Here is a 14,150-nt window from a genome sequence, read left to right on the forward strand (position 1 = left end):
GGATGTAACTACAGCAACACCAGATTGGTCCAGACATTAAAATCTATTAATATATTTTATCTGTGGGCAGGTACATTCACTTTTGCCAAGGGAAAATTGTCCGAAGGTCCAAGAGAATTGTGCACTAAAGGGTAAGAGAATGTAGTGAATTCTTAGTTTCAGTTTAGTTTATTGTCACGTGTACCGAGGTACAGTGAAAAGCTGTTTGTTGCGTGCTAACCAGTCAGCGGAAAAACAATACAGATATACGATAGGGGAATATCGTTTAGTGCAAGATAAGCCAGTAAAGTCCGATCAAAGAAAGTCCGAGGGTCACCAATGAGGTAGATAGTAGTTCAAGACTGCTCTGTAGTTGTGGTCGGATGGTTCAGTTGCCTGATATATATATATTAGAAACTAGACTAAGTGGGACCCATTGGGTCCCAGCATCACACGGGAGGGCTGGTCACCCACAGCAATATTCCACCTCTCCACCAATTTCAATACACACAGGTCACACATTCGCACACATACACACACTCACACACGCCAGTTCGTACTATTTGTTATTTGTTGATCACACACACCCTCCACCTCAGAGACTCACACAGACTCATACACACACACACACACGCAATCTCACACACACAGACTCATTCACACACACAGACTCATTCACACACGCGCACACACACACACACACTCTCAATCACACACACACACACAGACTCAATCACACACAGACTCATTCACACACACATTCACACACACACAGACTCATCCACACACTCAATACTAAAATGCCAAGAACATGTTGATTTCAGAACATGTTGAATATAGTGTGTAAAATGAATGTTTAAAGCCTCCTGTAGAGGCTGCTGCTGCTGAAGCAAAAACGTGGTTTAAATAACATCCAACAAACACACTCACCATAGACAGAGCAGTCAGCTCTCTTGAATTATTCAACGGCACCTGCACTCGGCGCCATCTTGACGTCACCCTCTCGCTTCTTGCCACAAACCAGAAATGACGCACTCAGCGCCAGCATGACGCTAACCGGAAATTACATCATCGACGCCATCATGCAACTAAGCGAAAATCACAGAACGAGCGCTAAGTTTGAAATTAACACAGTCCTGATCTAATAAAATGTTTATTCACACTTTATCCATCCGAAAACTGTTGCAAGCAAGCCCTTTGAAAGCCAAACCAATTAGACAAAAACACTTTGCAAGCCAACAAAACACATTTGCTGAAAGCCCTTTAAAAATCCAACCTAATTGGGCAAACACTTTGCAAACAACAAACACATTTGCTGAAAACCACAACCCGTGGACTCACCGTGGAGTAGACGTGCGTTCAGTGTTATTCACAGCTCAGAGAGCCACGACCATCTCGCTTCCTCCGTCTGGCAGAGACCGAGTGAGCCATGACACTTCCGGGTTTTATAGTTACTACCCCCTGCCGCCAGCAGGGGCAACAGCGAGAATGGCGATTTAAAAAAACCCATTAATATCTCTCTGATTTTTCATCGATGGGAAACATCCTCTGGTCCAGTCCGGCGGAGGGCGTCTCTGAGCAAGGTGGCCAAAAATAACGGCCATAAGTGGTGGCGTTCTCTCGGAAATCACATCGCAGTGAGTCAAAAGCGGTCAAGATCTTACTTTTAGTAATATAGATATAGAGCTAGTTTTGTTTCAAGATGCATTACATACTTCAGTATTTGGATGACTATTGTTACTGAGGAAGAAGGCTTCCCATTTATAAAATTCTCTTGGGACATATGCACCTGGACTTAGGTTTGTAATAGCTCTTTGATATCTTAATGAACATGTGGTATTCAATTAATAAAACGTATACCAGGAACTTTGGAAGACAACTAAGCAATTTTATACAACAGATTGACTATGTGACAAACAATTCCACGTGGATGAGAACTTGTATCACTTTACAATCAGAATTATTCCAATTATATTAATGGGCATTTACACTGCCCTCCATAATGTTTGGGTCAAAGACCCATCATTTATTTATTTGCCTCTGTACTCCACAATTTGAAAAAAAATCACATGTGGTTAAAGTGCACATTGTCAGATTTTATTAGAGGGTAGTTTTATACATTTTGGTTTCACCATGTAGAAATTACAGCTGTGTTTATGCATAGTCCCCACCATAATGTTTGGGACACATGGCTTCACAGGTGTTTGTAATTGCTCAAGTGTTTTTAAATGTCTCCTTAATGCAGGTATAAGGGAGCTCTCAGCACCTAGTCTTTCCATCACCTTTGGAAACTTTTATTGGCTGTTTATCAACATGAGGACCAAGGTTGTGCCAATGAAAGTCAAAGAAGCCATTATGAGAATGAGAAACAAGAATAAAACTGTTACAGACATCAGCCAAACCTTAGGCTCGCCAAAATCAACTGTGTGGAACATCATTATGAAGAAAGAGCTTACTAATCGCAAAGGGACTGGCAGGCCAAGGAAGACCTCCACATTTGATGACAGAAGTATTCTCTCTAGAATAAAGAAAAATCCCTAAACACCTGTCCGACAGATCAGAAGCACTCTTCAAGAGTCAGGTATGGATTTGTCAATGACCACTGTCCGCAGAAGACTTCATGAACAGAAATACAGAGGCTACACTGCAAGATGCAAACCACTGGTTAGCTGCAAAAATAGGATGGCCAGGTTACAGTTTGCCAAGAAGTACTTAAAAGAGCAACCACAGTTCTGGAAAAAGGCTTTGTGGACAGATGAGACGAAGATTAACTTATATCAGAGTGATGGCAAGAGCAAAGTGTGAATAGAAGGAACTGCCCAAGAACCAAAGCATACCACCTCATCAGTGAAACACGGTGGTGGGGGTGTTATGGCCTGGGCATGTATGACTGCTGAAGGTACTGCCTCACTTATCTTCATTGATGATACAATTGCTGATGGTAGTAGCATAATGAATTCTGAAGTGTATAGATCTGAACCCAATTGAACATTCCTTTTATATGCTGAGGAGAAACCTGAAGGGGACCAGCCCCCAAGACAAGTATAAGCTAAAGATGGCTGCAATACAGGCCTGGATCACCAGATAAGACACCTGGTAACTGGTAATGTCCACGAATCGCAGACTTCAAGCAATTGCATGCAAAGGATGTGCAACAAAATACTAAACACGACTACTTTCATTTACATAACATTGCTGTGTCCCAAACATTATGCTGCCCTGAAATGGGGGGGGGACTATGTATAAACACTGCTGTAATTTCTACATGGTGAAACCAGAGTGTATAAAAATTACCTTTATTAAAATTTGACACGGTACACTTTAACCACATGTGATTTTTTTCTATTACAAATCTCAAATTGTTGAGTACAGAGGCAAATAAATAAATGGGTCTTTGTCCCAAACATTATGGAGGGCACTGTATAAGGTTCAGATTAGCACATAGGGGGGATCTTAATCAAATCATCAGAACTTGAAGTCATGTCAGACACAGGTGTAAATTAAACTTATTTTTTATATAGGATGTGGCTTCCTTTACATCGGCAAAACCAAGCAACCGTTTCAATAAACCCCTGCACTTGGCCCATCTTGGCCTGCAGGATAGAAACATAGAAAATAGGTGCAGGAGTAGGCCACATCTAAGTCCCTCTTAAATATAGCCAATGGACTAGCCTCAACTACCTTCTGTGGCAGAGAGTTCCAGAGATTCACTGTGTGAAAAATATTTTTCTCATCTCGGTCCCAAAGGATTTCCCCTTTATCCTTAAACTGTGACCACTTGTCCTGGACTTCTCCAACATCGGGAACAATCTTCCTGCATCTGGCCTATCCAACCCCTTAAGAATTTTGTAAGTTTCTATAAGATCCCCCCCCAATCTTCTAAATTCTAGCGAGTACAAGCCGAGTCTATCCAGTCTTTCTTCATATGAAAGTCCTGAATTCCCAGGAATCAGTCTGGTGAACCTTCTCTGTACTCCCTCTATGGCAAGAATGTTTTTCCTCAGATTTGGGGACCAAAACTGTACACAATACTCCAGGTGTGGTCTCACCAATACCCTGTACAACTGCAGTAGAACCTCCCTGCTCCTATACTCAAATCCTTTTGCTATGAATGCTAACATACTATTTGCTTTCTGCACTGCCTGCTGCACCTGCATGCCTAATTTCAATGACTGGTGTACCATGACACCCAGGTCTCGTTGCATCTCCCCTTTTCCTAATCGGCCACCATTTAGATAAAGTCTACTTTCCTGTTTTTGCCACCAAAGTGGATAACCTCACATTTATCCACATTATACTGCATCTGCCATGCATTTGCCCACTCTCCCAGCCTATCCAAGTCACCTTGCAGCCTCCTAGCATCCTCCTCACAGCTAACACTGCCCCACAGCTTTGTGTCTTCCGCAAACTTGAAGATGTTGCATTCAATTCTCCCGGTTTCCTGGGATCTCCGGTTGCTAAGCATTTTAACTCCCCTATCCATTCCTAAACTGCCCTTGCAATTCTGGGCCTCCTCCATCACCAGAGTGTGGCCACAATCAAAATGGAAGAACAGCACCTCATATTCCCCTTCGGTAGCTTGCAACCAACCCCTGGGCCAACTGACAGCCCCGGACCGACTACACCAACGGCCCGAGGCTGCGCAGAGAAAAAGCTCAACTCCCCCCTGGGCCAACGGACAGCCCCGGACCGACGACACCACCGGCCCGAGGCCCACAGCCAGTGTGGAGAAGAAGCTCGACTCCCGTCGCGCCAACCGACAGCCCCGGACTCACGACAACAAAAGACCAATAAATACAACTATTTCATAGTTTAAAAGCAGTATTTACTTTCCTAGAAGAATCAAAGCTGGAAAAAACAGAAGAAATGAAGATGTATGTACACAGCTCCACTGCTTTCCAGCAATGTTTATGCATAGTAACCTTTGACCTGGGTATGCGCAGTAGGAATACCGAACTCGCTTATATCACACAAAGTAAGAACAGACAGTCATAAATTTGGAAACTGATTGGCAAGTTTGAAATTGCCTCAAGGTGCTGAACAAAGAGATTATTGCTAGTTGACTCAAGTCAACATCTAGCAAAAGTCTAGCAAGAATAACAATTGTTTTAAATCTTCTTTGAGATGAACACTAAGAAACTGAAGTGATTTTGAGTTTAATCCAAGTTAGACAGTTCCAGAGAATCTTATGACAAAGAGGTTTATGGCGGTTTCATAGTGCAACATATCCACAAAACATTTCGACCAGTGAACAATGATACAAAAAGCTTAAATTAAGCAATGGCAGCAAGATCTTGGGGTAACTATTAATAATGATATGTGTTCTTCTCAAAATTCATGCGCAGTGATTTGCAGAAAAAGTAAAACAAAATTTAGCCAAATTTAAGATTTTGCTTTATACTTTATGCACAACAAAAATGTTTTTATTTTGCACTGTTAACTACACAACGCACACCTCATCATTCTTTTCCAAAGTGAAAAAAAAATTCCTAGAAGTTCCACAGGCATATGTCCTCTTCAAATACTTTAACTAGATGACACTTCGGCCCACCAAGTCCGCGCCGACCAGCGATCCCAGCACACCAACACGATCCAGGGAAATTTACAATTTTACCGAAGCTAATTAGCCTACAAATCTGTACGTCTTTGGAGTGTGGAAGGAGCAGGAGCACCCGGAGAAAACACACGCAGGTCTGGGGAAGAACGTACAAACTCCATACAGACTGAACTCATAATCAGCATTGAACCCAGGTGCTGGCGCTGTAAGGCAGCAACTATAGCGCTGCGTCATCATGCCGCCCAAATCATATCAGCTACTAACATAATCATAAGTTGTATATTCAATTTAATAATGTCATAATAACATTGATTAACATGAGGAAATTCTTTTGAATGGGAGATTGTATCCAGCTAATTTTAGCACTGCTCACCGTTGTGCATATATTAACAAATTTAAGTTTAAGTTTACCTAATGATGAAACGGACTCTTTAAAGTCCATGTACTAGATTACATACACCATTATTATTCAGACAGGGATGCTTTCCAATGAAGCCGCCTGTCATTTGCATAACATTTAAACCTCAATGGTTTTTAAACTTATATTTCCGTTTTCCTCCCCCTCCCTTTCAAAAACAAATCTTGCAACTCATCTTCCATTTCCTGCAGTTCTTCACCAGATTCAATTTTTCAGTCAGCCACAAAATAAACCTCACTGCATCCTCCCAGCAAAATGCATGATAGCGTCAGTATAAAAATGCTACGCTAGCACATCTCTTAGCCATGAAAATGTGTTATGGGTTGATTCGCATTTGTGGAGAAATGTTAAAGACAACAGTACACAGCAAATCCAGGATTTATGCTATTTGTAGAGTAAACCAACTCTAAGAACGCAGGAAATAAAAGCAAGATTAACCAATTCAACATTTCATTCCTTTCCGGCACTAACCAAGATCATGCCTGACCTTTAAACTATTAACCTCATATCATTCAATTCCCTTAATGTGCAAATAACTGTACAGAAATATAAATTTTAGAAGATGAATTCAAAACCTAAAAACACAAGAACGAGGCATTGATTTCAACATTCTTTAGAAGGCTGGGAAAATTACCCAACATCACTCAAAATGAAAATCGCACCACATCACTGAAGGAGCAAGCTTAATGGATGTAGAGTGAGCATTCATTAGTCATTTTCTCAAACTTATACTCACCGTACCACTAATTGTTGACAAACCAATCCTGTTTCTGTGATAAGTTCATTCAGCTTAACTTCCAGATGAACTTTTCCCTGTTGAAAAGCAGAGATTGAGATTTATTAAAGCAGTAAACAGGACACAATTAATACTGCATCTTACCTAAGGCTTTAATATTTTAAACTGCAAGACTGAGTGTTTCTGATACGATACTATATTACTTTATTGTCAGAGCAAGTCTGAAATTTGTTTTTGCATACAGCCATACAATAAAATAAAGAACACAACACACAATAGAGTCCAACATAAAACATCTAAATGACCTAATATTAAAATCTTGTGTGTTTTTATTTCATATCTAATGAAAATCCTATTTAATGACTGGACTGGCATATGAAAAAAAAACAAGTTGGCTATCTTAAGATTTCAAATGGGAATTTGAAAATAAAACAAAAAAGCCCATCAGAAACCACTCTCAACAGGCTGTGAATGTTGAGTCTTGAATGCCTTTTACCACAGATTATAATACATTTAGTCATTACTGTTCTCATTGGGACTAATAACATTGGTACCCATTTGGTATAGGTATTAAATTCATCCTTATTTTGCAAAATTTGGTAATGTCCTAAATTCTTTAAACTATTTAAACCAAAACTGCTGTAACTTCTTGACAAGTACAAATAGCAGTGACAAGTGCTGCCAATGGATTTTGTCTAGTTTTAATTGGCAGAATATTACAATAATCTTTTCGTTCTCTGACTTGCCACGCAGCTCTACTCAGTATCATTCTTGGATTTGTACACCGAAGTTCCTCCTTTTTTCGATATCCCTAGAGTCCTAATATTCCCTGCTTCTGCCCTGCTTTTATTAGTCCTTCCAAAGTGCATTCATTCATACTTAATCAGGATTAATTTCCCCATCATTGTTCTGCCCCTACCTAAAAAAACAGCTTTTATTCACAGAATTTATGATTTACAAGAACTTTGTTACAAAGTGAATAGGTCCAGTTTCTATCACTCGATGCCATTCTATGATGCTTTGCACATTTAACTTTTAAACATTAACTGTTAGACAATCATGGCCGTTGACTTCCTTCCTGACCCCATCATCTTAAGCCCTACGATCAGCCCAACATTCTGGCACCGAATGCTGTTGATAAATTTTTATCAATCCCAATCTGATTGACAAAAGATCTGGATAAGCTACTGGAAATCAATTTATTTAAGCATTTACTCCAACATGGGGACTATTCTCACTACAAAGGAATAAATAGTTTGATGTTATAATATAAAAGTGGAAGTCCCCCAAGTTTCCCATGGTGATGGCAAGGAAAACTAAAAATTGTATTTTTTAAAGAAACACACATGATGAATTTTGCTAAATAAAACTAATAGATGAAAATAGAAATAGATACTCCAGAATTGTTTCAACAGCAACCGTAGCAATATTATAACAATGATAAAGGTAGGTTATTGTTGCTTTTCAGTAATGAATAGCAAGCCATTAATTGCTCCACTGACTGTTCCACAAATTGTTGTTCGACTCAACACGAAAATGCAAAGGTAAAGGAGGCAGATGACCAGACTTTGAAATTAATCATTATTGAATCAATATTACATCAATATTTTTGTTCCTTACAATCGGCATGAAAATTAATATTATAATCTGCCTGTATAAAGAGATGAATGTTATTAAACGCTCCGCAGAATTGCGAGCATTGACATGACATTTTCTGCAAGGCATCCGGTACATCACTTGTCCTTTCATGATTTCATGAACAGATTTGATTTGGAGTCTTCCATATTTTAGGAGGCAAAGTACAACCAGGAGGCTTTACCATGAGTCTGGACATTCATTCTTTAGGCTAATTAGAGAAAGGTGGCATGGCGGCGTAGCGATGGAGCTGCTACCTTACAGCTGGGTTCGATCCTGACTATGAATGCTGTCTACACAGAGCCTGTACATTTTAAAGAGGATTCTTTCTACACATTGCACCTGTTGATCCCATATTAATTACAGAAATATACTTAAAGCTTTTAGTTTCACAAAGACTGGAACAGTCAGATAGTGAAATGAGTTAAGATAAATTTAGTTAAGATTCTGTAAACTAAAATATACAAAAATCAAAATTTATCTAATGAAGTCAATTCTTATACATTTTAGATCACTGGACTTATGTTTGGCACACAATTTTTCAAATAATCCTAAAAGCACGATTGCAATTATGATGACACCCACCAATATTTGTACAGTTTAAGTCAATCTTATCTAATTTACCAAAATGTGCATTGGCTGTAAAATTGTATCTTCTCAGCTATTTCATAAAAGGTGTCTCAGGATGTTCAACATATCAATAAAGCAAGTAGCAAACAAAATGGATACAGTGCAACAACAAACATGTCACCCAGCTTAGTGAAAAGTCATGCCTGCTGCCAAGCTCCACAATGTTCATGAGTTATGGGCCTGTTCCACTAAGGCGATTTTTCAACGGACCGCCGGCGACTGTCAAGTTGCCGGCAGTCGCCTGAAAAACCGGGAACTGAAACGGCGACTGTCAGAGTGGAACACACACACACACACATACACATCGCAAAGGCTGTCGGTTATCCTTGGTTCTGAAAACAACTGCTTACGTTTTTTTCCCCCAATGAGCCAATGAAAATGACTGGTCAGCAAAGGAGATTAACTAAAACTACCTATGACTACCTCGACTACCTACAACTTCATGGCGACCCCACTACAACTACACCTACGACTACAGATTTATCGATTATCTCCATGGCGACCAATTTTTGATCGCAGAACATTTTTCAACATACTGAGGCCGCGACTAGTTCCCAGAATGCGGGAACTGCTCGCGACCATGAAGGAGACTCACCGGAGACCACCAGCAAACATGTGGCAACCATGTGGTGAGCGCTCGCCTAAAACGTCGACTAAGAAAAAAATTCTGAAAATTTGCTGTGAGATTTACCTCATCTCAGCGTAATGCGGAAAGTATCATAAATTAAGAATGTTTAGGCAATTCATGGTTCTTGGCTTCTTTAAAGGTTTTTCAATTACTCAACATTAATTCATTGCATGTAGCAAGGAGTTGTGCTGTAATTGCCTGCATGAAAGATGCTTGGTTTGCTTGTGTGGTTTTTTAACCTGAACAACCTCAACTACACTTGATGGCTAAGGCAACAAAAATAAGTCAAAACAGAAGGAAAACAAAGTTAACTCCATTGTTAAAGCATGCACTTGTGAAATTGTGAAAATAAATTGCATGCTGGCAAAACTGTATATCTAAATTAAACTGAAGTAAACTAAAGCCGCTTAAAACATGCATAAAACAAGAATTTGTGGTTTTCATCAAAATTATTAAATCTTGACCACAGTGACTTGACCACAGTGAAACAGCATATTTTATAATACAACGGTGGCGCAGTGGTAGAGTTGCTGTCTTACGGTGAATGCAACGCCAGAGACCCAGGTTCGATCCTGACTATGGGTGCTGTCTGTATGGAGTTTGTACATTCTCCCCGTGACCTGCGTGGGTTTTCTCCAAGATCTTCGGTTTCCTCCCACACTCCAAAGATGTACAGGTTTGTAGGTTAATTGGCTTGGTAAATGTAAGGTGTGTGTAGGATAGTGTTAATGTAGTGTGTGTAGGATAGTGTTAATGTGCGGGCATCGCTGGTCGACACGGACCCGGTGGGTCGAAGGGCCTGTTTCCACGCTGTATCTCCAAACTAAACTAAACTAAAACTGGTCAGGAAAAATAGAAGCTCCAAGGCACAAAAATAGTTATGATATAGTCTATGAGATCCCTTCGTTCGCAGTACTCAAATCAAAGGAGAAATGAAGGCCTCAAAGCAGCAGGTAAACAGGTCTGTAAGCAGAATTATAAAGCTTGACTGTTTGCAAAGTCTTATACAAATTCACTAGCACTCAGAAAGTCCATTGAATTAACAATGCAGTAAAGCAGCATTTAAGAACTAATAAATTAAGTAAAATGGACAAGATCTCCATAGGACCAGTCTAATCTGCTGTGGATGAAAAACATATCATGCAAATGTGATTAAAACCATTAAGCCACAATTTACACTATTTCATGTCTTCACAGTCTTTAAGTATTACCACCATTTCTAAATATTTATGTCATTTATTTTCCCACTTCAAGAAAAATTCCAAGAAAAACAATCTTAGACGTTTACATTAAGATGCAGGATTCTCAAAGTGAGCCAAGTTTGCTGACTATGTCAATTTAGGAAGTGTACCAATTACAAAGTGATTACTCAACAGCGGTGAAATGGAGGACGTTTGGTTTAAAAAAAGCCCTCTTAAAATTCAAACTATCAAAAGAAAAACAGCAAAATATTTAGTGCCATATAATAGTGCCTTTACAGGCAACTTCTTTGTATCATCTCTGGACTGAGTGGCTTTAGTGTCCCTTAATTTGCAAATGTTCTCTTTGAATTCTTGCTATAATACAATTGATTTGTTAGGATACATGTCCTTGATTTAGAAGGCCTCTTCATTATAACAAACAATGCACAATGTTAATAGTACAACTGAAATCCCCAATGATCAAAATCTCAGTGGAGAGGATTTTCATTGACAGAGCTGCTTAACTGTGTCATCAAAGACTACAATCCATTGGGCTCATCTTCCTAAGAGTGTAAGGAGTGTAAGGTAGATGTTCAGAAGGGAGAGGTAGGACAGGAGGAAGCAGGGAGAAATTTGAAGAACCAAGTAGAGTACAGGACAGGGCCAGTAGTGTGACGTAGAGAGGACCAACAAAAATAATGGTAAAGGAGTGATCAGATTAGCAAGTGTGACATTTCATATGTTAAAGTTGATAAGTATTTTGATAAGAATCCTGCGCTGTTTTAATTAAGGGATGTTGATTTTTCACCAAGATATATTGAGCTCTCATAGGTACCAAAACGTAATAGTGAAATGCAACAGGACAGGATTGTAAACACAGATTGTTAAAACAGGAGATCACAAGTGGAATTAATTAAAAAAGCAGAAAGTAGTTGATATGGTTCTGTAACCAAGCATCTTATAATCTAAGATAGACACCAAATGCTGGAGTAACTCAGCGAGACAGATAGCATCTCTGGAGTAAAGGAATAAGTGATGTTTTGGGTCGAGACCCTTTATTCGACTCCTCAAACTCAGAAAGGTCTCAACCCGAAACGTTACCCATTCCTTTTCTCCAGAGATGCTGCCTGACCCACTGAATTACTCCAGCATTTTGTGTCTATCTTTGGTGTAAACCAGCTGCAGTTCCTTGTTACACATTTTATAATCCAAGATTAAGAGGGATGAAGGAGGAGTGTCACTATTCTCAGGGTTTCATAAAAGTTCAAAAGTTAGCTTAATGAACTTGTAGAAACAACATCCTTTAATTAAAACAGGGAATGATTCTTGACAATCAGTTCCAGAATCAATAGTCAGCAGGCAATTAATCCGGCCATCTTTCTTCAATGTTTAAATTTAATTCCATATATCTATTGTAGCATAAATTGCTGAAGTGAGCAAAAGAGAGCAGAGTAAAATAGAATGCACAAATAAAACACAGCTTTTAACTTCATTAACGCCCCTTGTATGATTGCTTCTGATAAATTTGAGGACAGAATACAAAATGCATCGTTGACCTCTATTTTCACTGTCTAACCGTGAGAGAAGATTCATTATTTATCCTATGACAAAGTGCCCCAGACAGCTAATAGATCAAGTGATGCATAACAGAAAGGATGAACTCACACACAAAGGTTGACATTTAACAAAAAGGTATAACAAAGTGATGCAAATGTTAGCTTCCTGTCATAAAGAAATTAACTTTGTCAGTGGTTGAAATTAAAATTTTGTTTAATGTGTAACATCTAATAATTTTTTAAATGTTGAAAACAACGAATGTTCAGGCTTAAAGACATGTGAGCATTTATTGGCCAATTAATGTAGTTAAAATAATGCTGCAGCATTATGTGCATTTTAAGACAATCTTTTATAAAAAGATTAAATAAGTTGTGAATTATTAACTGACAAAATCTATGCAAGACCTTCTGAATATCTGTAATTGTAGCAATGGACCATACAATATTCCTGCTGTTCAAGTCATTGCAATAAGGATGTAAAACTAAGCAGGTGAAAGTTTTAAAGTGCACCTAATTTAAATGCACCTAATTTTGATAGCTGGAGAGGATGAAAGAACAGCTGCAATATTATCCCACGGAGAAATAACCCATGTTGTGAATGAGGAACTGGCACTTGGACACAATGATGAAGCGAAGTACAGGAAGAAGATTGAGAACCTCATGTCCAGGCGTCGAGACAACAACCTTTCTCTCAATGTCAGCAAGACAAAGGAGATATTGATCAACCTCAGATAGCGATGCAGTACACATACCCCAGTGTACAATGACGACAAAGTAGAGATGGTTAAAAACTTCAAATTCCTAGCAGTAAATATCATCAACAACTTCTCCTGGCCGACCCATATTGAAGCAACCGCCAAGAAAGCACACCAATGCCTCAACCTCCTTAGAAGCCTTAGGAGGTTCGGCATGGAGGTTCAACTCTCACCAACCTCCACAGATGCGCTGTAGAAAGCGTTTTATCGGGATGCACCACAGCATGGTTTGGGAACAGCTCCATCCAAGACATCAAGAAATTGCAGAGTATTGTGGACGCAGCCCAGACTATCACACAAACCATTCTTTATTCCTTTGACTCCATTTGTACCTCACACTGCCTCGGCTAAGCCAGCAGAATAATCAAGGATGAGTCGCACCCTGGCCACTCCATCTTCTCCCCTCTCCCATCGGGCAAAAGGTAGAGAAATGTGAAAATGTACATCTCCAGATTCAGGGACGGTTTCTTCTCAGCTGTTATCAGGCTACTGAACCATCCTACCACAACTAGAGACCAGTCTTGAACTACTATCTACCGCATTAGAGACCCTCGGACTATCTTTGATCAAACTTTACTGGCTTTATCTTGCACTAGACGTTTTAAATATTATTCCCCTTTATCATGTATCTGTAAACAATGAATGGCTCAATTGTAATCATGTATAGTCTTTCTACTGACTGGTTAACATGCCACAAAGGCTTTTCACTGTACTTCAGTACACGTGACAATAAACAAAACAGACTAACTAAATACCAGAGAACAGCATGTGCAGTAGATATCCATATAAAGAGGAAGCTGTTTCTCCTCCTTGCACCACCCATCTTTTTGTTAAATCGGTTCCAGTTTTAATGATCGCCTGCAAAAAACACACTTGTTGATAATTACAGGTACTTGGAAGATTAGTTAACTTACCTGAACTTCAGAGTTAGCATCAACAAGATGCAGTGCAAACCAGCTGTCCTTGCAGTTACACTTGCACAGATCTTCTTTTCTAATAGATACTTTACCTGAAAGAAACAAAATGAATGAGAGCTAAGACAGTAATTTATAACTACTACCAAATAAAAATTAAA

The 14,150-nt window shown here is 39.3% G+C and overlaps 1 protein-coding gene across 3 annotated transcripts in view; it reads right to left on the reverse strand.

The window, feature by feature from the left end:
• The window catches only part of rasa2 (RAS p21 protein activator 2), a 148,767-nt gene that overhangs the window by 74,077 nt on the left and 60,540 nt on the right, over positions 1–14,150 (reverse strand). For all 3 annotated transcript variants that reach the window (XM_055645651.1, XM_055645652.1, XM_055645653.1), the window contains exons 4-5: positions 13,990–14,084; positions 6,691–6,767 (exon numbers count right to left, since the gene is read on the reverse strand). In XM_055645651.1, coding sequence (XP_055501626.1) covers positions 6,691–6,767; positions 13,990–14,084 — 172 coding nt within the window. The remainder of the gene's footprint in view (positions 1–6,690; positions 6,768–13,989; positions 14,085–14,150) is intronic.

This window comes from Leucoraja erinacea, chromosome 14 (genome assembly GCF_028641065.1).
Source record: "Leucoraja erinacea ecotype New England chromosome 14, Leri_hhj_1, whole genome shotgun sequence".
Classification (NCBI taxonomy): domain Eukaryota; kingdom Metazoa; phylum Chordata; class Chondrichthyes; order Rajiformes; family Rajidae; genus Leucoraja; species Leucoraja erinaceus.